Below are 25,337 nucleotides of genomic sequence, written 5' to 3'. Positions count from 1 at the left end.
GACACAGTAATGACCACCAAGACTCTGATGATGGGCACTAATAACCTCACCCGCTCCAGGGCCGCGCCAGGTTATTCCTGCACCATCAAAGGGAGCAGGGGGGTGCTGAGCGATACACGAGGGTGGTGGGCATCCCGGACGCAGGGTCTTGTGTTAGTCCAGGGGTGGTAAGCCGTCTTTCTCCGTCACCCATCCACCCAGGAGAGAGGCAGCTTAGCTAAGTGGTATGATCATGGACACTGGGCCCGACTTCCTGGATCTGAACCCTGGCTCTGCCACCTAGGAGCTGTGGGACCACGGGCGGGTGGCCTAACCTTTGCCTGGGCCTCATCTTTCCACGTGTGAAAAAAGGGAGAAGAGAAGGACCCTCTACATGAGTGGTAATGAAGATTAAGTCAGTGATTACATGTGAGGTGTTTATAACAGTGTCGGGCACCCAAGAAGTCTCGATATAAAGTTTGTTATCACCACCATCGTCATCAGCTGCCCAAACAACCAACCATGTATCCACCTGGCCCACGATGTGGCCAAGCCTGTACTAGGCCCCGGGGACACTGAGATCCATCAGCAATGGACTTGTCCTTTTGCAGCTCTTGGTCTTGGGGAGAAGAAAAACCCCAGGCTCAAATAACTACACAGCAAAATGCAGAGTGGTTAATGCCATAGGGGGGCATGGAGGAGGTGCCAGGGGGCTTTGAGATGGGAGAGGTTATCCCCAGCTGGGAGAGGGGGTGGGTCACGAGGTTCATGACAGAAGTGGCTCTTGATCTCAGTATTTAGATATGGGAAGGAAGGGAGAACTTTAGGCGGTGGGGGGGGGGGGGGGTGGTGGCATGTGCAAAGGCACTGAGGTGGGGAAACGTGGGACATGAATAGAAGGGTGTGTGGCTGGGTGGGCCTGGCGTGCGGGCGAGGGCAGTGAGAGAGGAGCTAGGGAGGGGGTAGCCATCGGATGCTTCTGGGCCTGTGAGCGTCTTTCTCACGTGCACTTTAGGTGTATCCATCCAAGAAGCAGTGTGAGCAGACCGGAGCCAGAGAGCCAGGAGGCAGGGGCTGTGGCAACAGTCCCGTGAACAAGGGCACTACTAACAGCCCCTCCCAAGGTGGGGCCCATATCAAGTGGTGGCAAGGCTGGCTTGGCTCTGAGGCACCTTCTCTAACTTTCTTTGTCCTAGCAGCTGGCAGCATTTGCCCACAAGATACCAGGACTGAGGGAGGGCGTGCTGGGGGGCGCTGCTCGGGCCCCAGGAACCAGAGCGCATGGAGGCAGCCTCACCGATCCCCCTTGGGGCCTGCACTCCAGACCGGCTCGAGACTAGGGCCCTACAGTGGAGCCCCAGGAGCTAGTATAGGTCTCTAGTCCCCTTTTCTCCAGAGCGAGGCGGACTTGCGTCTGCCCAAACAGATCGGCCCTCCCAGCTCCGCTGACTCATTTGGCGGGCAAACCAGCTCATGCGCCAAAGCGTGGGCTGGCCTGTGTGACCCTCCATGGAAGTGTACCAAGTGAGCTCGTGTGCGCTAAGAACAAGTTATTTGCGCCTGTCGCTTACTTTTCCTCCACAAGACGGAGGTACCAGGAAGGGGCGAGCTTTCCTTTGCTCTGGTCTTGTTTTTTTATGGTGATGACCACTGAGCCCTGGTGGTATTCTGGTGACCAGCAGGTATATGCGGAGGATTGTAGGAAAAGAGAGATCAAGATAAAGCAGAGAGGGGAAGGTAGAGGCAGAGAGGAGCCAGGCTGTCGACAGGCACTCAACTCTGCTGAGCAAGAAATAATCCCGGCTCTGGTGGGGAGAACCCCATGACGGCACCCAAGCCTCCGTCACAGCAACTGTGGACAAGTTACCCCACCTCAGGGAGCGGTGTGAGACCGGTGAGACCCTGTCCTAGCTGTCAGGTGACAAGAGTGCATCTTCAGGGAGGAAAAATGTTTCCACTGTGGGGTCCCCAGGCCTCTACGCCCACGGGGCAGGAGGATGGGCCAGGATTCTGAAGCCATGGTGGCCGTGAGGAAGCCAAACTCATCTCTACTGCTGGGATGTGACTCTCAGACCTACGGGTGAGCGTGGGGAGCCGTCCCCTGACCCCAAGGCCCCCCTCCGCAGGATGGTGTTTTGCTAAGCTTCTCAGCCAGCTCGTGCCAGACAAGGCGGGCTCTTATGAACAGCCCTGGAGGGAGCGTGTGCTTCTCCCCTTCAGGCAGGGGACAGAACTGGGGATTCGAGTGGGCAGGAGGGAACCTGTGTTTCCAGCTTTGGGGAGCACACATTCCAGGACAGGGAACGGGGAGGCAAAGAACTCCATTTAAGCCCACAGATCGAACTCCAACTCCCAATGGGACCTTCTCATGCCCATGGCCACTGGCCTGCTTTGCTTCCTGGGCCACGCCTGCAGCTGTGTCCCAGTGGAGCTACCAGCCAGTGGAACTAATGTCCTCTAATGAGATCCGGGCCAGAGTGGCCGGGCGGGTTTTATTGTCTGTGGCTTGGTAATGAGACTCCTCATAAACTGGGAATGACATTGGGGTCTGTGCAGGCCAGAGCGGGGCGGGGAGTGGCCCAGGAGAGGGAGTCCGCTCTGCCTGCCAAATCTCACCCCTTCCCCTCTCTGTGGCTCTGTCCGTCCGCGTGCTCTCAGAGCACCACTCTCTGCCCCAGTGCCTGCCTGTGCCCTGGGGCTCTGTGCTCATACCTCAGGGCCCTGCCCATGTCTCAGGCTAGATCTCCAGGGGGTGATGCTCTAGCTTCCAGAGGGACACTGTTCTCCCTGGCTTCCCTAGCTGTTCTTGCTGGGCGTGCCGACCTGGGCTCCATGGTCAGCTCCCTCCGGCTGGGCCACCCTCCAACCTATGTCCTCCCCTTTTCCCTCTATTCCCCAGGGAGCTCTGGCTTGTTGTAGGGGGAGAATGGTGGTGGCTGGTGAAGTGAATGACCGTCTCACCGGACACGTTCCGTGGTGGCCCGGCTCAGCCTCTTCTGTATCTGTCCATCTCAGCCTGTGTCATCTCCCTCATCTACTGGATTTGAAGTCACAAGTTCTGGCACCTGATTTGGCCTCCCTGGCCTGAGATGGTCAGCAAATTACTAAGCCTGACTCACTTTCCCCATCTGTAAAATGGAAGGGCCAGGAATACCATTCTCACGGGGCTACTGGGAGGATCGGCTGGAGCCACGAGCCGTAAAGAGCGCCACAGACATTTTTATTATTGGTGGCGAAAGGATTCCATCTGCAACCGGAGAAACTGGAAGAGGGCTTCCTGCCAGTGAGAAGGGGGTGACGCCAGGAGGGATGCTCTATCTGGCTGTACCATCTTGCCAGATGAGTGGGCTGCTGGAGAGAGGGTCGTGCCGCCCACCCTTCGCCCAAACGTGGAATTTTGAAGGAAGGCAGGGGCTGAGCCCCAGGCCTTCCCTGCCGGCCCCGGCTTCTACCACAGCCAGTACTCCAGATGTAGCCAGGGAGTGAGGAGGGTGCCGGGGAGAGCCCCTGGTGACACGCTGCAGAGCAAAGACCACACAGCACCTGCTGCTTGTGAGTACATGACCACCGGGGTCGGGCGCACAGGTGCCTGGAGCCCACCAGGCCACCTGAGTCCCCAGGGGCTGCTGCAGCCCCTGCCCTCATTTCCAGGCGGGGCTCAATGAGCAGCTCCCGGTTGGCGACAAGGGAAGAGAGGTCAGCACTGGGCAGGCAGCTGAGTGGCTCTTTCTCAAGGGAGTACAAAGTGGCCACTGCCCAGCAGGCAGCTGAGAGGGCGCCAGGACCACTCCGAGGAAGGGCGTGGAGAATAGGAGTCGCTGCCACTTTACTGCATGTTTATCACAGGCCGGGCGACGAGCTAAGCACTTTTCATACTTTATTGTCCATCTACACTTCACAACCTCCTCTGGAATCTGTATTAACAGAAACCCATTTTACAGATGGGAAAAACTGAGGCCTACAAAGTAACTTAACCAAGCCCACTCAGCCAGCAAATAGGAGAGCTGGGATTCAAACCCAGTCCACCTGGCTGCACTCTGCTGTCTCACTATGCTGGGTGGCCACGATGGGGTCCTTCCTAGGTTGCAGGGAGAGGAACCAAGCTGTCTGCCGCTCTCTCTCAGAGCTAGGGCCCGAGACCGCTGTTGCCTTGCCCTAGAAGACTGTGAAAGGCACAGATCCCATGAGCCCGGGGCCGGGGGGGGGGGTGGGGGGGGAATACATACCATTGCTCCCCTCCCCCATTCAAGGATAAACCTTGGGATTATCCACTGCCCTAAAGTAAAGAGTCCGTCATCTGCCACCAGGAACACTTCCTTTGTGTCCTTGTCGGGTCTCTCCTATTGCACTGTGTCCATCTGTCCTTCGGGAACGGGTCAGGGTTCAGGTGCTAGGCTTGATGTGTTTTCTTCCCACCTCTTCCCTCTCCCCACCTCCCAGATCAGCACAATCCAGAGTTTCAAGGGTTAACTGGACTAAGGGGTGTTATCTCCAACTCAGGGCATTCCCTCTGCAAAGTGATCCCTGCTCAGATCTTAAGTTACCTCCTGCCCCCGCCAGCACATCTGCTGCTGGCTGGGCAGACCTGGTCTCTATGGAGAGGGGCGGGCATCGTGGGGGAGAAACACCTGCCAGCCGGTCTTGGGCACGGGGTCCTGGGTTCCCAGGACAGGCAAAGTTCTTCCCTGCCTCTCGCCCCTCATTCCCTCTAAGGGGGCTCTCCCATTCTGCTGCGTGGAGCCCAGGGTGGTTCCAGGCACATGTATGTTGCCGACCTGAGTACGCCTGTGGTTGGTTCCACGGGGCTATTTTCGTGGAGGACCCAAACCCACATTCCTGCCCCTTTTAAAATGCCCAGAGTAGGCCACCTTTCTCCTCAGATGATCCCCTTTCCCCCAAGTGTTCACGCAGAAAGTAAAGATGCCAAATCAGTAGCTGCAAACCTATCTCCCGGGGCCCCTCCCAGCCTTCTAGGGATCTCGAGAAGCCGTGGGGCAAGCCCGGCCCCAGTCAACACCAGGATCCAGATACCATGTGCCAGGGAGACAAGACAGGAAAGCCTCCTTCCTCACCAGGTGAGCATGCAGAGGCCCAGTGTAACGCCAAGGGCAAGAACAGAAAAAGAAACCAGTGTAAAGGCTTCCCGCTCTCAAAGGACCCAGCAGCCCACCTGGGAAGTCCTAGGTCTCTTCCCAAAATCACCTCTCTGACCCTGTGACATCAACACAGGTCTTATCAAGGCTCAGAGCCACTCACAAAATCCTAGCGGGAAAGACAGAAGAGATCAGTTATATGTGAATATACACCTGATACACCGTTATAGCCCTGGTCCCGTGCCGACCCACAGCCACCAGTGCTCAAGACCTCCTCGCCCTCGCGCCCATGGGTCTGCCCGTGCACAGGGGACTGCAGATCACCGACGCAAGCACACAAAGCCGGGCACGTGTGTGTGCCAATCCACACGGATGGTGAGACGATATGCAGGCTGTCAGAAATGTCACCGCCGGAGCGCCGCAGCTGGCTGGTGTCCAGTCTAGTCCGGCACGCGGGCTAACGGTCAGAGTCAAAACAACAACAACGACGACGACGACGGTAAAACAGGCGAATACACAGGTACCCCCTCGGTCTGTCTCTCCCCCAGGTGGGAGCCATTCAAGTTACCAGGTTAACCAGGAAAAGACACAATCAGGAAAATCGAAGGTATATTCACACCTCCCTCGGGTGTTTTCTGTTTGTGCCGAACAATGAACGTTAGTCAGCTGCTAAACAATGGCAGTATCGTAAGATGCAGCAACGGGGGCAGACCCTCTGCCCGTGCCCCCACCCCGCGCCACCCCCTGCCCCCCCAAGCCTGGCCCACTTGCTCGCTTGCTGAGCCATCGGCACCAGGGTTCTGCTGGCTGGTATGACCGTCCTGGCAGCATTCAACGGGGTCCTGGGTCAGGAAGTGGCTAACGAGTAGGTGGGTTCATTGTGCAAAGCTGAGTGGCTGAGACCGGAACTGGTATCATCATCTTGGCCGGCATCGGGCAACAAGGGACCACCTGTCCCCCTGAGCCACAGATATTCAGGCTCAGAGATGCCTTACGGGCTGCTCAGCCAGGGCTGCGGGGCCCAGGCTCTGCAAGATCTTCTCCTCCCCTCCAGCTTGGACTGTCAGGCCTTGAATCTGATTCTGAGACACTCTCTACAGCGCAGCCTCCAAAGCGGGCACTGAGATTGCTGTTCGCACACGCTGTAATCCCCAGGCCGGCAGAATTGGTTTTGCCATAATGTCCTGCCCAGCAAGCCTGAGCACATCACTGTCTGTGAGAAATGGGGAGAGAGGAAAATAGCCCAGCAGCTCCGACACTCGGAGTTTTGAAGGAAACCACCTTCTGCAGGCTCTGTACAGACTGCAGAGAAGGGATGTGCCGCGGGCCCGACAGGTCTTCCGAGGGTGTGCACGACACCTGGGGTGTGTGTTCTCTTTCCAGACAAAAGGTTTGGGGAAGCCAATTAGGGAGGGTGTGGTGTAGGTGGGACACCGGCTAGGTGCACCTGCTTCTAAGGCAGGTTCTCTGCCTCCTCCCCAGGGCTCCCCCTGTCCCTCTTCGGGGGTGTAGTCCCTATGCTCCCCTGGCCATCTCCTCTGAGTTGACCTGGAGGAACCACAGACTGTTATCTCTGAAGCTTGAGGGCTTTACCACCCAGCCTGGTAAAGGCTGTGTTGTTGAAAACATACTTCTGTGTTTACACGTCAATAGCCAGATTGAGTGTTTTTATTTTTTTTTTTTAGTCAGGGGGCCATCGCACACACTGGGGGCTGCCCCCACCTGCTTCGCCCCAGAGAGAGGACCTCTCTTTGCCCTCCATGCTCCCTGACACAGCCCAGGAGAACCCAGAAAAGAGCATCCGGCTGGCAAGTCTCCAGAGAGGAGCAACAGAAAGCACTCAGGAGGGAGCTGGCGAGTGGTGGAAAGTGGGGTGTGGGCAGGCAACTTCTGAGCCCCCCAGCCTCCATCCAGCGTCAGAGGGGCACAACCACACCCGCCCACCTCCCTTTGCAGGGGCACAGGGCACACAGGCGGGTGTGCGAGGGAGCTTGGCCAGCGGGGGGGATGAATTCTGGCTGCCCCTGATGCTACCCCGGCCATAACAATGACAGTCGACCGAGGAGGGCTTAAGTGCCTGAGTTGTAGTTCTCTGTCTGCCTCCCACCCCTCAATCTGCAGTTTTGGGGAGAGGGGAGTGTCTACACTGAGCCAGGTGAGACTGCCATCTCCCTGACCCCACTTCCTGAGTGGGGTGGAGCAGGGCAGGCTTCCAACCCCCCAGAGGAGTTAACCACTATGTACCTCAAAGCTGGGGGAAGAGAACAACGAAAGGAGTGGAAAAGGGGGTGAGTCCATTCTTTGCCCCCAAGCCTTTCCACTCTTTGTCCGATGGGAATGAGGTTAACCCCTGGTGTGCCAGTCCAGCTAGAGCTCCCCAAAAGCTCTCCTTTCCCTAGCATCTGGGTGTGGACACTATGCAATTGAAGGGTTCCCAGAAGCTCACCGCACCCCCCTTCCCGTGGTCAGAGAAGTCCTAGGGCCTAAGCTCTGGCTGGCTTCCCAGGAGGTCCGGTGTGAGAGAAAGACCTCTCACTCACCACGACCACCCTGCGGGGGAAGGGGGGGTCGACTCAGGCCCCTAGAAATGGATAATGCTGCTTGTGTGCCCTAGAACTCCCGCCCCCCCACCTAGCAGGGCAGCACCCCACAGGCTGCAGGGGTGGGGGCACCGTGGTGCCGGCCTCCACAAAGTGCTTTTGCTACCATAGGCCATTCAGCCAGATCGGTGGAGCCCTGGCAGTGAGCTGGCAGCAGAAGGGGCATAGAATTGAATGAGGCCAGGTTCCTGCCTTCCAGGGGTACACCCCAGCCCCGGACCTCGGCAGCCAGGCTCGCCCCGGGGTAACAAACTAGCCCGCGAGTCTGCGGCACCGCTGGCGTCTCCAACGGGCCCGCTGCCGGCGGCGATCCAGATGTGATATTCTTGCCCCATGCGAGCTGGTCTCTCCCTACTCCGACCCCTTAGGATACTAAGGCCAGACCACGTGCTCCAGCCAACCCCCTCCCTCCCCCACAAAATCCCCCATCTAGCCCGGGCGGGAGGTCGTCTCAGGTTTCCTCCCGGAGGGCTGGAGGCACCCCCACCCCCACCCTGACCCCCGCTGGTGTCACCAGCTACCGTGGGAGCCTAGCAGCTTCCCCAGGGACACAAAGGGTTAAACCCAGGCGAGGGGACTCGGTCGGATTTGCCTCCTAAACGCATTTTCCAGTTCATTCCCCAGCACAATACGCCGGGGCCGGTCCCAGCCTCCGCCCCCACCCCACCCGTCAGATGGGCCACCGCGGGCCACCCCAGGGTCGGGCATCGGGTTAACCCCTCGGCCGCCGGCCGCCTCGAGGAAGGACACGCGGGGCAGCCTCGGGAAAGTGGGTCATGCAGCCACCTGGCTGGCACCGAGCCCGCGGCGCTTCCTCCGGGGAGAGCCCCCAAACCCGGCGCGGAGTTCCGAGGCGAAGTCCGGCTCGCGCAAGGCGGGGAGGTTGCGAGCCCGCGCGGCCCGGGCCTCACCCACCGGGATAGGAACCGCAGGTGAGCGAGAAGCTGTCTCTGACGCAGGAGCCGGCTCTCCGCGCCCGCGTGTGGCTGCGTGGGGCGGGAGGGGGCCCGAGCGCGCGGAGCCGTCTGGCGAAGGGGCCGGCGACAGAGACGAAGCCCCCCTGCCATCCTCCAAACCCGCAGCCCACCAGCTCCGAGACTGACGCCCTCCCCCTGGGGCTGTTGTCTCATACCCCGAGACGGCGATTACGGCGATTATTTTGCATTTATGTAACATGCAGTGTTTCCAAACTGCTTCCCGAGCTGAGAGCTGGTTATTAAATAAATAGGACGCGATTACATATTATTATTTTTGTGAAAAACAGAGCGGAGAAAGTGCTTTCTTGCTACACAGAGACGTGCATCCGACTGCCTCCCTGCAGGGCAGGCTGTGAGGCTTCTCATCCTCTCTTTCTCCGCCGTGCCACCCGCACCCCCCTTACCTAAGCCGTGACCCAACTTTTCTGCCTCCTTCTGCTGCCTGTAACCCAGACGTGCCCGCCATCCAGCTCCCAGCCTCGGGAAGGCATTGGATGGTGGCGGGGAAGGGGGTGGGGGGAGAGTGGAAGGCAGAGGAGGAACGCGCTTACCTGGGAGGAAGAATGCGGTCAAGCCGAGAGCGAGTCCCCACCAGCGTCCAGCGGCGCCCGCAAGCCCCATCCGAGCCATCGGGGTCCGGGGGTCCGGCGAGAGGGGCCGCGAGGAGAGCGCTCCCCGCGCTCCAGAAACCAGTCCGGAAGACGAAGGCCGATCGCTGCCGGCCGCCGGGCGCTCCGAGGATCCAGGTCAGCCGCAGCCGTCGGCCGGGGCGGGGTGGGCTGGGTGGGATCCGCGCGGCCGCAATCCGGGCCCCGGGCCGCCGGCGGCTCAGAGGCTCCGTGGATGCCCGCCGCAAGTTGCACGAGTCATGCCCCCTTCTCCTCCTCCGCTCTCCTCCCCGTGCCGGTCCCCGCCCTCTTCTTCCACGCAGAGCCGGGCTGGGGAGAGGGACCCACCCCCGGCGCGCCCGGCTGCCCGGCTGCGCGGCGCGGGCTCCCGGCCCCCGGCGCGCTCACACCCTCCCGCTCGGCTCCAACTTGCAGGCGTCCATGGCCGGCCGTCCTCCGAGGGCGGCGGGACGAGCCCAGGCGGCGGGCGGGCGGCGCGGTGGGCTCGGGGCCCAGGCGGCGGGCGGGCGGGCGCGCGGCTCGGCTGCTCGGGCGGTGCGGCTCCGCGCGCGGAGGGCGAGCCGGGTGCGCCGCGCGTCCCCCTCCTCCCCGCGCCGCCGCCGCTCGCGCTGCCGGGTCCCGGCCGATCCGCAACAATGTGGAGCTGCCCGGGCGCCGAGTCGCGCCGCGCTCGCCGCTCTCGCTCTTTCTCTCACTCGCCGAGCTCCAGCCTCTCAGCCGCTCTGCCCGTGATGTCAGACCGAGGGGGAGGGGTTAGCGTTAACTCCCTCCTGGCTCCGACGCGCGGCCCGCGCCCGCCCGGCCCCGGCCCGGCCGCGCGCACCTTCCGGCCCCCGGCGGAGGCGGGTCCCGGGCGAGGGCCGTGGGGTCGGCCGCGGCCCACTGGCTCGGGAGGTGCCCCTTCGGTCGCCTTCCCGCCCGGGCGAGGGCCGGAGGGCTAGCCGCCCTCCTCCTCGCTGACAAAGGGAGGCAGTGACCCCTAGCGGCCGGCGTGGGGGGGAGAAGCCGCTCGGTGGGGGTGGAGTTAAGATGGGGCGGGGGTGGGGGCTGTGGAGGAGCGAGCGTGCAGTATGGAGCCTACTGGATCTGGCGAAGTCCAGCTGAAAGGGCGTCTGCAGGCCCTCTACGCCAGCCTTGGCCCCATTTTACAGATGCGGAAACAAAGGCCCAGAGGAAGGGAAGGCGACTCGCCCAGAGGCACGAGCTTGGACTAGAACCCGAGAGCCAGAGCTACCCCCCTCTCCTCTGCATCTCCTGAACGCTGAAGGGAGAGGCAGCTCTGCGGGGACGACCGGAAGCTGCCAGAGAAGTCCGTGGTGGGCATCCGTGGGTGAGATGGGGCCACCGAGGTTTCTGGCCTTTTCTAATCTCCGCCGCTTTTCAGGGGTCTCCTCTCCCAAGACTGAAGCCCCCTCCTCTTCTGAAGTCAGCGGGAAACTGAGCTCTGCTTCCTTTGCCAGAACCTTGGTTCTGAGTGATTTGCAGAAATCCCGCGAAAGTGACCCATCCAGTCAGTGTCCGCGGCGGGGCAGGGACTCTCCAGTCCATCCCGTTCACCACCCACCACACTGGGGTGTGTCTGGCTTCCTGCCAAGGGGGCTGGACCTTCAGGGCCCTTGGCAGCCAGAAGCCTGCCCTCTGTGCCTTCTCTGTGGACGTCCTACCCTCGTCCTGCACCCTGGGAGTAGGCAGACAGACAGACAGACAGACGGTTTCCCACCAGAAGTTCTCCCCAGATGTTTGACCAGATAATGCTCCCTTTGCCCATTGCTGCCATTTGCCCAGTGGGTAGGAGCCAGAGGAAGCACCAGTTTCTGATAACGTGTAAATACCAGTTCCTGGGTGCAGGAGGAACAGAAGGAGGATGGGCAAGGAGGGCACCATTTTCTCACTTTTTGGGATCTGGCCCTGGAGTGTCTCTTGTTTTCCTGCTGAAGTGGTCTAGTTTGGCACTCACGTGGACGTTTGTGCCCTCGTGTGTATATCTTCTACATTTAATAGATGTAATCGAGCTGTCTTTGTGCCAAGCAGCGTGCCAGGCTTGGGGATATAGAGACCTTGTCATTGCCCTAAAGGCACAACATCTAGTTGGGGGGGGGATGGGGGGTGGGCAAAGGGAGAAGACAGATATAGAAACAGATATTGTATTTAAATAAGTGTTTAACGTGTGTAGTGTGTCCCAGGAGTGCACACCCAGGATTTGGTGGGTTTTGGAGAAGGTGCTGAGTTCGGCCTGGGGTGGGATGGGGATCAGGAAAGGCTTCTGGGGAGCAGCGACACAGGGGCTGGTGAGTCATCTGGTAGACATGTACTGGAGTGGGGAGGCATTGAGGAGACTGGATTTAAGGTTGGGGGAGGTCCGTGTAAGGAAAGGCACGAAGACCAGCAATAACTGGGGGAGTAGGACCCACGAACTGGTTGTAGCCTGAGCCTAAGACTTGGGGGAGGCCTGTGGGTCTGTGAATGTCTGGGGGACCACCAGGAGGTGGTGGCCCAGTCTGATGGTAGCTACCTCCTCTCTGGCCCGGAAGTACTTTAAGGGCCAAGGCTCAGTTGGTTCATTGCTGTGGTCTGAGACTCTGCCTGGTGTATTGTAGGAGACGAATGGATGGGTTTGAGAGGGTCATTCCAGATGCACCAGTACCCACCAGTGCCCTGCACATGTTCTCCCGCCTTTTCATCCTTGGCTAAGGCTTCTCTGATCTGCTCTTAAATGAGCTTCCAGAGAGGGTGTGTCTGGGGGTTAGCATGGCTGTCTGGGGATGGGGTTGGGTGGAAAAGAAGAAGACAAGTAAATGAGATAGTATGGTCATTCATTCATCACCTTTAAACAGACCCTGAAATATGCAAAGCACCAAATAGGTGCCTTGTGTGTGTGTGTGTGTGTGTGTGTGTGTGTGTGTGTGTGTGTTGTGTGTGTGTTGTGTGTGTGTGTGTGTGTGTGTGTGTGTGTGTGTGTGTACTGGGTTACAGGGGACAGATAAGAGAGCCAGGGGAGGCACAGAGGAAAATAAGATAGAGATTGTTTACTCAGAGAGTAAACAGATGTCTTTTTGAGTGTCTACTGTGCTAGGGACTGACGGGACGAAAGTGCACAGCCAAGGCCTTAACTCAAATAAGTATATTATAGCATGGAAGCTGGTCACGGCCGAAGACCGCCCCCCAAACACAGCCACCTAGAGGGAGGAGTGAGTGCTTCTCATTGTGGAGAACAGGGAAGGCTTCTGGAAGAGGTGTCCTTTGTTTGAGGCTCCGAAAGGTGGATCAGATTTGGGCCAAGGGGAACGGGGAGAGAACTTTGGTGGAGGGAACAGCTTGTACAAGCACATGGAGGTGGGAGAGGTTGGGGCCCTGTGGGGGAACGACCGACAGTGCAGTTTTGTTTGTTTGTTTGGAGTTTTTTTTTTTGTTTGTTTTTTTGTTGTTTTGCTTTTTATGTTTTTTTTCTTTTCTTTTCTTTTCTTTTCTTTTCTTTTCTTTTCTTTTCTTTTCTTTTCTTTTCTTTCTTTCTTTCTTTTTTTTTTTTTTTTTGCATTCTGGGGATGTGTAAGAGAAAGGGACAGAAAATTGCAGCCAGATTTCAAAAGGTCTGAAAGGGCTCCTTCGGTGGCAGGAAGGAGCGCAGGACCACGTGGTAGGAGGCTAGACTCTGGTCCCTCCTCTTAAGCTGGAAGCCCAGGAGTCATCCACTGCTGCTGCTTTGTCTTCAACCAGCATATTCTAATCCAAAAGCAAACACTGTTCATTCTACCTCCAGCATTATCTTAAGTCTAAGTGACTTTGCTCCATTTCTTCTGTTAGCACACTATCCACGTGCTCATCAGCAGTATAGACAGTGCACCCCGAGGGGAGAGAGTAAAATGGTCCAGCACATGGGACTCTGGAGTTAGACTGCCTGGATTTGAATCCTTAAACCCCTGCCCTGCCATGCAGTAGCTGTGTGCCCTTGGGCAAGTGACTTCACCTCTCTGGGCCTGGGTTCCTCCCCTGTAAAATGAGGGGGAAATACTAGCACCTACTTCCTGGACTTGTTGTGAGGATCAGATGGGTTGGACAACATGAAGTCCTTGGAACAGTGTCTGGGATACATAAAGAACAGTGTGTGTTAGCCGTGAGTGTAACCGTAATCTCTCTCCCCACACCAGTTTGGCTCTTCTCTGCCCTGGTGCTAGAGGGATACGTGAATTGTTAAAACGTTGATTTTCAAGTGATTTGGAATCTACAGAAGAGTGGCAAAGGTGGAACAGAGTTTCCAGGTGTCCTTCATCCAGCTTCCTTTCATGTTGATACCTGATGCGCCCATGGTGTATTTGTTGAAACCAGGAAATTAGCATTGGCATAATACTATTAGCTACAGAATTTGTCTGGATTTCTCAGTTTTCTACTAATGTCTGCTCGGTGTGCCAGGCTCCAATCCACAATTCTACACTGCATTTAGTTTTTCTTTTTGTTTTTTAGGTTTATTTATTTGGAGAGAGAGCAAGTGGGGAGGGGCAGAGAGAGAGGGAGAGAGAGAGAGAGAGAGAGAGAGAGAGAGAGAGAGAGAGAATGAATCCCAAGCCAGTTCCACACCATCAGGGCAGAGACCCACGTGGGGCTTGAAACGTGAGATCATGACCTGAGCCAAAGTCAGATGCTTAACCGACTGAGCCACCCAGGCGCCCCAATACTACATTGCATTTAGCAGTGGATTGTGTTCTAATGCAAATGAGCAGGACCCCATACGAGAGACCCCTTCCTTGGCCTGCCAGCCTCGGAGGCCTGTGTCAAATTCTCTACAAGGCCTGTGGGGCTGCATGTTTCCTCCGCCCGGTCTTATCCAGTTCCAGGGCTTTGAGTAGGAGCCACTGGGCTTTCCTGAAGTTTCTTGAGGCCATCTAGTTCGCCTCCTTGGCCTTTACTCATCTGCACCAATGCTCTTCGTCTTCCTTTCGGCCGGCCACTTATTTCTCATGGCTCAGTTTACATGTGTCATTTCCCCAGAATGGTCCACTCTACCCTTTAGACCAGGCGAGTCCCCTTCTATATGTTCTCACAGCTCCCTCGCATGCTTGTAACCCTTCAGCAAGTGTTTATAAACGTGATTCTTTCCCCACTGGGCTCTCAGCCTCTCCAGGGCAGACCTTGTGGGTCTCGTCTGCTCTATCCCTAGCATCCGGAATGTGCCTGCCACTTGGTCCGCACTCAGCGAAAACGTGTTGCTTGACTAACTCACACCCTGTGCCACTTGCTAGCAGTTGCTTCTCCTTTCTGGGCTTCAGTTGTCTTCTCTGCAGCCCGAGGAATAGAATTTGTTCAGTGGTTTTCCAATTGCGCTTTGAAAGCCCTACATTTTCCTGGGTTCCCCACTTCCTGCTTCAATTAGGAGCCATGTTTAAAGAGCACCTTGTTTTACGCTCTTTAAACACGGGGCTTTTTGAGGAAGTTTCTTCCTAATGGATTCTGCTGCTTAAAACGTTTGACCCCCCCAACCCGACATATTATTGCATCATGTATTCTGTATCACATAGACGGTTGACTCTTGAACAACGCAGAGGTTAGGGGCACCAGCTTCCCGCACAGTTGAAAATCTGCATATGACTTTTGACTTCTCTCAAACTTAACTACTAACAGCCTACTGCTAAGACCGGAAGGCTTATTAATAACATAAGCAGTCGGTTAACACATTTTGTATATTCTACGTATCATATACTGTATTCTTACGATAAAGTGAACTAGGGGAATGAAAGTGTTATTAAGAAAATCATGGGGCGCCTGGGTGGCTCCGTCGGTTAAGCGTCAGTCAGTTGGCTCAGGTCACGATCTCACGGTTCGTGGGTTTGAGCCCCGCATTGGGATCTGTGCTGACAGCTCGGAGCCTGCAGCCTGCTTCGGATTCTGTGTCTCCTTCTCTCTCTGCCCCTCCCCTGCTCACGCTCTGTCTCTCTCTCTCTCTCAAAAAGAAAAAAAGAAAAAGAAAAAAATCGTAAGGAAGAGGAAATACATTTGTAGCACTGGACTGTATTTACTGCAAAAAAAAAAAAAAAAAAAAAAAAAAAAGCCACGTGTAAGTGGACCCGTGTAGTTCAAACACGTATTTTTTCCAAGGGTTAACTGTAGTCACATTATTTTAGAACTCCTTGATTTATTTTTTCTGCAGGCAGCAGTGAGCCATGGAAGGTCTCTGAGCAGAGAAGCACTTATTGGGGGCTGCCGGGACTGTGGTTCAGGAGATGAATCTGGCAATATCACCGGCACGATGGTCAGAGGCGGACTGGTCAGTGAGGGAGGAGGGGAGTGTGGAGACAGGGTTGTCATGGAAGCCAAGCGAGGAGAGAATTTATTGGAGGAGGAGGTGGCCAGTAGTGTCTGATGTTGCAGAAAGCAGGTAGGGATCAGAAGGGGGTCTTTGGAAACAGGGGCAGAAACACCAGTGGCCCGTTGGAGTCATGGTGATGGCAGAGTCGGGGCAGAAGCAAATGGAAGGTGAGCCAGCAGAAGCAGCAGGCGTCCACCCCGCTCCTGAGAAGTTTGGTAGTGGTCGGAATGAGCAAAATGGCTCAGAAGCTTGGAGAGACTTGGCGCGACAGAGACCAGGGGGCTTATGCTCCCCTCTTTGCTGGGAAATCAGAAGCTACTCTGAGCCACTTGCAGGCAGTGAGAAAAGAGCTAGTGAACAGTGAGATCTGGGAAACAGGTGTAAGGCGTGAAAAAGGGTGCACTTCATGGAGTGGGCCCTGGACGAGGCACGGGTGGTGGCACCTGGGTGGAGGAGGGATCAGCCTTAGAAAAGAAGGGACTTCTCTTCTTCTGAGCCTGTAGGGAATGTGAAGAGGGCAGTGAAGACGGAAGTTTTGGGGTGGCGATCGGGGAAGTGAATGATAAGGCCGTTGCAGTGGGGTAGGAGATGGAGTTACCTGCCCAGAGACGAGAGAGGTGGCTTCAGACCTCACAAAGGAGAAGGGCCAGAGGAGGGGGAAGGGGGGTGTGGTTAGCGATCTTCCAAAACCCAAAGGGAAAAGGAACAAACGTGGTCTGCGTGCCTTCGTAGAGAAGAATCAGGACCAGTGGGCGTATGTGGGGGGGAAGTAGATTTTGGTTTCGTTTGGGAAGACTGTTTAGGGAACTGAAAATGGAATAAATTCCCTGTCTCTTTTCCCACTCAGGCCTCAGGTCCGTGTACCGGCATTGCTTGCTGTATACGGGATCCTTGCCCCGGGGTGGAGAGTGGCCCATATGAATTCCATGTTCTCTCCTGGCTCTGAGACTGATGGCCGCAGGAATAACACTCAAAGGACAGGCACGTGAATTCACCTGTCTCACCAACCCCGTGTCTGGGGCCAGTGATCACACAGAGATCAGCTCCGAGGAAGGTGCCATCACCAGGAAACTGTCCCAAGGTCCCCCGCCCCCCCTCAGCCTCCACAGGCTCTTTCATAGAGACAGCTGTTGGGCTTGGAAAAGACCCAAAGTCAACACAATAATGACTTCCCCTCCCGGCCATATTCCAGGCCCCTCTGTGTCATTTAGTAATTGGCTAATAAAGCTCACTTTGATGTGTGGGGAGCCCTCTTAAGAAGTCCCCAAGATTCCCCAATACCCCAAAATCTGTTGACAGAAGATAAGCTTGAACATGTATTAGAATGGTATGCCGAATGGGGGTCACCCTTCCCTGTGACCCTGGTCCCGGGTCTAGGGTCAATGGAGGCTGAGGGCAAGGGGAGAGGAGAGGAGGAGGGGAACCCCGTAGAGGAAGTATGGCTAAGCCCTAGCCAGCCCCAGAGAGGACCCACTGGCGTGGGTGCCCCCTTCCCTAACCTGACAGGCCAACCTCACCCCAGGCAGTGGGAAACCACAGCACCTAATTACTATTATCACTACCTTGGTAGCTGTGGTGATTATGATGGTGCCTGTGTATCCCACAGTGCTTAGAAACGTTTAATTATTGTTATTCTTACAGAGATCGTTGCAGAGCCTCCCTATTGCCACGGCTGCCATTGCTCTTGGGGACGACAGATCAGCTGAACACAGCTCTGCCCCAGGTACAATGACGACCAGGTCAGAGCGGTACCAAGATGGCTGACAGCCAGCCAGCCTCTCCCTTGTGGGCCATGCTGTCCCAGGGATCTCCACGCCTTTGGGAGCGAGAGCTCTGAGCAATGATAGAAGGCCCCAGTTTCACCTCGAACCACCCAATTCTCCAGAAGGAAAGGGCCCAGAAGGCAAATTGGTCTACACCCTGGCTCTGGTTAGAAGGCCCTCAGTGCATTGCTGTGAATCACCATGTCCAAAGTCCTAGGGGATTCTATTTATTTTGAGAGAGAAAGAGAGAGAGAGAGAAAGAGAGAGAGAGAGAGAGAGACCCCAAAGGATTCTAGATGTGAGTGGAGGCACCATTTCTGATTTGGGAATACCTAAAACTCAACAGTGGTACGAAGAAGAAGCTTCTGCTGAGGACCTGCATGGGCCAGGGAGCTTTGACCAAGACACGGGAAGGGGCTGAGAAGGTTTCCACCTGCAGCATACCTGATGGGGAAGGCCAGAGGGAGAAGAGCGAGGACGAAGACCCTCGGCCTCCCACCCACACTCCCTTTTCTTCACTGGTGCCTTCAGATCGGGGGCGGGTGGGGGTTGTGGTCAGGATAATGATCAGGATGTACTACTTGTCTAGAGGAACCAGATTTTTTTATTTTTTATTTTTTTGAGAGCCATGTGGAAGTCAAGAAGTGGACTTGATCTTAAGGAGGAACAGAGATCCTGGGTCAACCCAAGCCTCGTAGAGAAAGCGCGTGGTGGACATTCGCCCTGGGAGCCGGGGGATGAGGCTGTTTGTTCTTCTCCGGAGCACTGTGGAGTGTGGCTCTTTAGCTCTTTGGGCCTCAGACCTCTTCAGGATCTGGCAGAAGCTGTCTCCCTCTGCCCTGCCGGCCGCACACATGCACAGGACAGCGATTACACGGCAGCCCCTCAGAAGCCCAGCTGGGCCCTGCGTTAGGAAGGAGTCCTTCAGGAAGGGGACAGCCCTGAGCCCAGGCTCCCTGGTATCTGGGCTAATGAGGGATGTTAATGACACGGAGGGTCCAGAATGAGGAAAATCGAAACCAGATTTCTATCGCGTGAGCTAAAAAGAAGCACGACACACGTCCCGCGTTGCAATTTTGTAAAAAAGATACACCGGTAAAGAGAGAACGGTGAAGGCCATGTGGAGAAATGAAAACGATTTGCAGGTAAAGTGGTGTTTTTTTTTTTTAATTTTAAAATTTACTTTAACATCATTATAAAGTTATTTTATGCTAGATTTACTTTTTTTTTTCCCCTTCTGTGTCAGGTACAGTGCTTTTCCTCCAGAAATGAGGTTCTGAATTATATTTGATTTAGGTTAATATTAATGCCCTGTATTCCTTGAGTACATGCTTCTGGGCACAGCTCCTCCAGGAGCGTGTCAAGTGGCCTGGATGTGACATCCGAAGGGAAGACAATGCCCATGCGAAGTCACTGAACTTGGAGGTGGCCTGGGAGGCAGCTGAGCAGGGAGGGGTATGTGTATGATTCAGAGTCAGGAGTCCCAGGTTTGCGTCCTGGATCTGCCACTTGAGGACCGTGGACAAGAAGGGGGATGAACTGTCCCAGTTTTCCCGGGACCGAAGGGGTTTCCCAGGACATGGGGCTCTCAGTGCTACCACGGGGAAAGTTCTGGGCAAACCGGGGGATGGTCATCCTGTTCACGAGCCCTTTACCTCTCTGCGTCTCAGTTTGCCCATTCGTAAGATCGTGTCGTTGACTTCCATTTGTAGAAGTCGGGGATGGGGATTATTGCCGTTAAGATGGGATGAAGGAGAGGGACTGGGGAGAGGGCGCAGTTCTCCTCAGCCCGGAGATCTGAGACACCCAAAGCCGTACAGATGCACGCTGTGATGTAACGTGGAGAACTCAAGGGAGCCACTCTCTCACAAAAGGCTTTAGCAGCGATTCGTTAACAAGTATTTATGGACCACCTATGACGGGGTACCGCGCTAAGCGTTGGAATAAAACCATGAACCACTAAGGCATGCTCTGCCCCTTCCCGGGGCCCGAGTCGATGGGAGAAAAGAGGGCGAATAAGGAAGCGGGATACTAGGGGAATCTAGGGGCCTACAGGAATGTCGGGGGTGTGGGGACTCTTCCCTAATCCGGGGGGGTCAGAAAGGACGAGGGAAGCATTCCTGTGGAGGTGAGCTGAACCTCGTGGGAGCCAGGACTGGCCAGCCAGGGATGTTGCATGGAGAAATCAGACAGGGGAAAGGCAGCGAAAAGACCCATGGGTCCAAGCGCATCTTAGGACCGTGAGTAGTCCAGTCCGCCTGGTGCGGTGCAAGGAGGGGTGGGGGGAGAAGGGGCTGGGAGGTATGTGCCAGGTGTGGGCCTTGTGCGCTGCCTGAGGGAGTTTGGACTTAATCCCGAGAGCAGCGATGAGCCACGGTGGGGGTGCAGCAGAGCAAGGATGTTTCACTCCTGGCCACTGGGCAGCCACGACTGGTATTATGCTAAGGTGGTAGTCTCGGGCCGGGCCCTGGGTTCAGCTTGTTAGAGCCAGGTCGTCTGGACCTAAAGGTGCCAGCTCTGTCTGTCCTGCTCCCAGGGCCCCTGAGCCCGACCCATCTGCTGAGCACTCCTGCGGCTCCAAGTCTGGTGTCGTCAATCTGTGCAGTTCCCCGGCAGGGGCCCTGCTGCCTGGCACAGAGTGTGGCTCCAGAGAGCAGAGTGGCGCCCCCCTCCCAAGCAGGCTGCTGTCACCACAATGTGTGTGTGGGCTTGATGGCTGTGTGGCAGCGAGCTCAGGGCAAGCAGGGGGCTCACGTAGCCCAGGCAGCTGATAAATAACGAACAATTACACCAATCCATCCGGGAACAGGGAGGTGGGTGTGCACCCGTGTGCATGCGCGTGCAGACACGTGCATGCGCACATACGCTCAGATTCACTGACATTTAGGCCCACACCATCACTGACCCCCGGGCAAGCACACGGAGGGATTCCCCGCTGCCGGTATGACACGAATAGTCACACGTTCCATTGCATTCCTCCAACACTGACACGCGTATGTTGCAAATGCTCTGCACACCTTTGCGGACCCACACCCCTGTATCAAGTGCTTAGCACAATGCCCGGCACTCAAGATTATTGTGTTATTATGTATCAACGTGGTATTCTATGAAGATACCGGAATGTGTGCACATGTCCCCATATACTCATAGACACCCATACCTTGCCCCATACATTCCTGTATTTTTAAAAAAATGTCCTTAAAGTTTGTTTATTTAATTTGAGAGAGAGAGACAGAGCATGGCGAGCAGGGGAGGGGTGAGAGAGAATCCCAAGCAGGCAGATGCGGGGCTCGAACCCACAAACCGCAAGATCATGACCTGAGCCGAAACCAAGAGTCAGACGCTTAACCGACTGAGCCACCCAGGCGTCCCTGCCCCATACACTCCTTTAAATGCAGGTGCAGGGGCACCTGGGTGGCTCAGTCGGTTAAGCGTCCCACTTCGGCTCAGGTCATGATCTCGCGGTTCGTGAGTTGGAGCCCCTGCATCTGGCTCTGCGTTAACAGCTCAGAGCCTAGGGCCCCTTCAGATTCTGTGTCTCCCTCTCTCTCTGCCCCGCTCCCACTCATGCTCTGTCTCTCTCCTTCAAAAATAAATAAACATTAAAAAAAAAAAAGGCAGGTGCAAACACTAGAACTCCATCCTTCCACAACACAGGTACATACACTCCCGTGTGCAAAAACAGGCTTTACTCTCAAAGATGTACAGGTTCCTATCATTTGCTCTCCCAGCCGCACCTATACAAAATCACAACAGCAATAATAATAATAGCAAAACCGGCTTGGGTGATTGCTTTATATTTTTCAAAGGGTTTTCAAGCCTATAATCTCATTTGATTCTCACAGTGGCCTGGTGAGGCGGGTGGGTGGAGCAGGCTTTATTACCCCAGGTTTATGGTTGAAGAAGCAGAAGCCAGGAGAGGTGAAATACACCATCTGGGAGGCGGCCTGGAACCCAGATCTGACTTCTCCGCAGTGAGCTTCCACGGGCGGGGGGGGGGGGCCCAGGCCTGTTTGACAACTTCCAGCTCGCACTGTGGAAAGCAGCAAGCGGGGCACTGGCTTGCTGCTGGATTCTGGATTCCTGGTCAAAACATTTCCCCGAGTCAACCCTGGCTGAGAAGTGGGAATTGGAGGCTGATAAAGGGAAACCGCCATCATTAGGAATCCCATAAAGTCTCATTTACAACTCCAGTCAGATGAAAGGAGCAATTGACTGCGTTGGAGGGAAAAGCAAATACGGAGCTCCTCGAGGACGGTGGCCTCAGACAGCTGATCCTGGGGAGGGCACGGAGGTCCTGGGGTGGGCGGAGCCTGTCCCATCTGGGCGCTCCCCTACTCTGTGCACTTCCTCTCCCCTCTGTCTGGGCTGGCCTCGGGGGTCCTTGAGCTCTGGTTCTTGGAGAAGGGGACAAAAGGACAATAAAAGGTCTCTCCCTCCCCCAGAGCCCCTCTCCCCCATGCCACTGCAGAAGCCTCCCTCTTTTGCTCAGTCCTGAGCCTTCGGGGCATCCAGCACCGTGCCTTCTATTGGCTGGGGCAGAAATGCGGAACAGGCTGCCAGTCCCCTTACACCTGGCCTGCCACAGCCACGGGGGCCAGACCCTTAGGCTTGAGATCCAATTACTCGGAAAGGTGACAAAGACAGTTTTCTTCAGAGGCCTGGGCTCTGTGGGGAGGTGGCCTGATGGTAAAAGGACAGCAGTGTGATCATCCTTCTTTGCTTCTGCCGCTGCTGCTTCACTCTGGTTTCATCATCACTGGTGCCTCAGTTTCTGCGTCTGCAAAATGGGGATATTAAGACCACCCTTACACTGCTGTGGTGAGGGCCAGATGAGATGAGGTGTATAAAGCCCCCTGCACAGTGCCTGGTGCGCTGCTGGGCTCCATGGTGTCAGTCTCCCGGGGAGGGCCTCCGCGGCCAGGACTGGAGGGGTGGTGTGGCAAGAGGCGCTCCCCCAGCCTCCTGGGTGTGCCGGCTCTGGCTGGGAGGGAGGGAGGGGCAGGGAGGGGACATCTGTTTGACACTCTTGTCAGCATCCGTTACCTGGTGTGTATTTTCCCAGGAGCTGATTACATTACAGCATGTGTTGATAAACATTGGGAGTCGGAGCGGAGTGGAAACTGAGCGGAATGTTAAGCGGGTGGAGGTTTGGTCAGGAGATGCCGAGAAAGGGCTGGCTGTGAAGAATGGGAGGTGGTGATGGGGGGGGGGGGCAGCAATCTGGTGACTTTTTAGCCTGCCCTGCCCCTTTCTCGTTCTCTCGCTCCCCTTCTCTGTTCCCTGCCTCGGCTTCCAGCAGGGCATCCAGACAGGGTCCCAGAGGCAGTGCCTTATAGAAGAGGTGTGGGATTTGGACCCAGGCAGTTGTGGATTCGAAGCCCAGCTCTGCCACAGGCTGGCTCTTGGCACCCCGGGCTCGTCCCTTAACTTCCCCAAGCTCAATCTTTTCCTCTGTAAAGTGGGCTTAACCTACACTCCACAGAGTGAAGATTGAGAAGTGAGGACAAGAGACACCCCAGCCCTGAGTTTGCTTCGGATGTTAGGCAACTTTTTCTTAAGTCTACTTTGGACCAAGGGGAAGGGGGCCCGTGTCTTCCATAGGACAACTTCCCCACCTCTGACCCTGGTTAGGACTGGTCAGATGACCCGGGGTGACTGGAACATTCCACCCTAAATCTTTATATACCTGTGTACTTAACAACAGCTGCAGTTAGTTAATTATTTGTTTAGTTATCTCCCTGATGTCTTTCTCCCTCACTGGTCCACAAACTCTCTGAGGGCAGGGATTGTCACCTGGTCACAAGTGAATGCTCAGAGCCTCAGTGGGTGCCTGGCACCAGAAGGAATGGGCGACTCTCATCCGTCCCATTGGTTCGTAGCAGAATGTCAAGGTAACCCCTCTCAGAGGTCTGTGGTGCCTTATTCTGTGGTTGTTTCTAGACGGAAAGCACTGGCTGTACTTCTCACTTGGCCTTTGTAATAACTTTTCCCGTGGGTATCTCTTGTCGCTGAGGCTGTGTGAGCTTCCCCAGGACTGGGGTGTTTAGACTTTTAAGATTCAAGAGAACAGGCAACTGAGTGCGGCAGAAATCCCACAGACACGTCTCAATGGAGGATGCTGCTCCTATCCCCCTCCCCCACCCCTGCGGGTCCCTGCCTCGACACCTGCCACTCCAGCCCACTTCCAGGTGCCCCAAGCCGCCTGGCGCCTCGGAGGCTGCTGGGGCTGCCGCCGAAACGGGTCGGAGGAGCACGACTGCCCAGCGCCACCTAGCGGGCGTGGGGCCGGGGGAGAGCGCGTCCGGGTCTTCCCAGGCCTGCGGGAGAGCGACCGCCCCCCAGCGCAGAGTAGGGAGGCCAGGGCCACCGCCCCGCTAGACCCCTTTCTCTACGTCCAGAGAGTGCAGGCCCTCCGGGAAAGCGCGCTCGTCCCAGGTTCCGGGGAGCCCTGGCCCCGACGGCAGCAGTTGGGGTCCTGCGCGTCCTGCCGTCCTCAGGACGGCCTTCCACCCCTCCCCCCGCACTTCGCGTCGTCGTTCCCCTCTTTCGGCAGCCACAAAGAGGCCATTGATTGGGAAGAGTAGCCGGGTTGTGGTAGAAAAGCTGGAGGGGACGCGCGCGCGGACACACACACACACACACACACACACACACACACACACACGCCCTGCCTCCTGCAGCGCCCAGCACTCTTGGCGGGGGTGGGGGCCGCGGCGGCATGGGGCTGGGCGACAGGGCCTGGGGAGAGCTCTGCGCCTCGCCCACTTCTCCTTCTCTGCCCTCTGCGGTCCTCCCCCCCCACCCCCACCCCCATCGCACCTCATTTCTGCACCCACGATCCACCTCTGGACGAATCCGCAGCGAATGGTTCATCCCCAGAGGCTGGCCTAGCTCCCCATCCTCCCCATCGGCCCCCCAGATGTGGTCTCCTCTCCCAGATGTTCGGGGCACTTAGGGGCCCTTTTTAGTACCAGGCGAAGCCAGTATTGTTAGGAACCAGGAACCGCTGTCGCTGCTGCTGGGAAGACAAATAACATGCAGTAATGCATCCCGGGTTGATAGGAAGGTTTGACCATGCTGCCGCTCTGGTTTATCAGCACCCGGTCCTCTCTGTAGAATGGCTAATAGAGGGCACGCAGCACCCAGAGGAAGTGTTGGGGGCGGGGGGGCGGGAGATGTGCCAGGCGGGGTAGGAGACCGGAGAGGGCAGGGGCAGGAATAGTTCTGGAGCAAGGATTCCCTGAGTCTCTCTTCTTATCCTACTCCTCGAGGGCGGAACTACGTTTGAGCCTTGGCGTGAGGCAGGACTTCTGACCCTTCTACAAACTCCTGCTTTATCAACGTCTGTGAAAAGGAAACCGCCTCCGAATTCTGGGCACCTTGACCCTTTAGAGGCCAGGGCTGTCCCAGGTTCCCTACCTTGCGAGGCTCCTGGTCCCTGCCCCCATCCTGTCTTAGAGCTGGGTGCAGTGGAGATGGGGAGGGGGGGATGCTGGCAGCTGGTGCCTGGAAACACAGAACTGGGAGTGGCAGGAAACAGGCTCCTTGAAATCCCACTTGGTGCCTCCCTCAAAGCTTCTGCTTGCCACCTGGATACCTGTGTGCACACAGGAACTGGCTGGGTGCTGGGGGAGGGGCTGGCCGGGGGTGCTGGCTTGCCTGCTTTGCAACACTCCTTCCTAGTCCTCAAAGCTGATGTGGAGGCTGTGCCCTTGTATGTGTGCCCCCATTTGTTGGCGAGGCTGTGCCCACACGGGTGCCTAGAGATGTGGGTTTTTTCCACATATTCACAGTCTATCCGGGTTTGAAGGGACTTTGGAAGAGCTCACTGTCTGCCCCACCCCCTGCCCCCTTCTGCCCCAACTATGCCGAGCGCTCATCTGTATTCTGCTTGATTGCTCCCACTGACAGGGAACTCACTACTCTCCAAGGCAGTCCATCCCTGCTCTGGCAGTTGGAATACTGAGATGGAGACTCTGCCAGGCAGCCTAGACA

The 25,337-nt window shown here is 56.5% G+C and overlaps 2 protein-coding genes and 1 long non-coding RNA gene across 8 annotated transcripts in view; 1 reads left to right on the top strand and 2 right to left on the bottom strand.

Annotated features, from left to right (window-relative positions):
- Nucleotides 1-10,053, bottom strand: part of NECTIN1 (nectin cell adhesion molecule 1) — a 93,970-nt gene extending 83,917 nt beyond the window's left edge. Inside the window, exon 1 of one of the 4 annotated variants that reach the window (XM_086678872.1) lies at nt 9,201-10,053. In XM_086678872.1, coding sequence (XP_086534998.1) covers nt 9,201-9,279 — 79 coding nt within the window. In that variant the 5' untranslated portion in view covers nt 9,280-10,053. The remainder of the gene's footprint in view (nt 1-9,200) is intronic. The other 3 variants (XM_086678875.1, XM_086678876.1, XM_086678874.1) reach the window with 3 other exon arrangements.
- Nucleotides 8,182-25,337, top strand: part of LOC147576925 (uncharacterized) — a 34,506-nt gene continuing 17,350 nt past the window's right edge. The window contains exons 1-3 of the mRNA XM_086676436.1: nt 8,182-10,172; nt 16,954-17,012; nt 17,218-18,484. Coding sequence (XP_086532562.1) covers nt 9,518-10,172; nt 16,954-17,012; nt 17,218-17,340 — 837 coding nt within the window. The 5' untranslated portion in view covers nt 8,182-9,517 and the 3' untranslated portion in view covers nt 17,341-18,484. The remainder of the gene's footprint in view (nt 10,173-16,953; nt 17,013-17,217; nt 18,485-25,337) is intronic.
- On the bottom strand, nt 21,105-24,455 carry LOC112866051 (uncharacterized). Of its 3 annotated transcripts, none has more exons than XR_015240585.1 (4): nt 24,314-24,455; nt 21,966-22,119; nt 21,580-21,736; nt 21,105-21,422 (listed from the first exon to the last, which is right to left on the bottom strand). It is a non-coding gene; the product is annotated as an uncharacterized LOC112866051 (long non-coding RNA). The 3 variants fall into 3 exon arrangements; XR_015240586.1 differs by having other exon boundaries at nt 21,105-21,372; XR_015240584.1 differs by having other exon boundaries at nt 21,105-21,736.

Source organism: Puma concolor, chromosome D1 (genome assembly GCF_028749965.1).
Source record: "Puma concolor isolate L17-30 chromosome D1, mPumCon1.1.hap2, whole genome shotgun sequence".
Lineage (NCBI taxonomy): Eukaryota > Metazoa > Chordata > Mammalia > Carnivora > Felidae > Puma > Puma concolor.
This window is presented reverse-complemented; position numbering and strand designations above follow the sequence as displayed.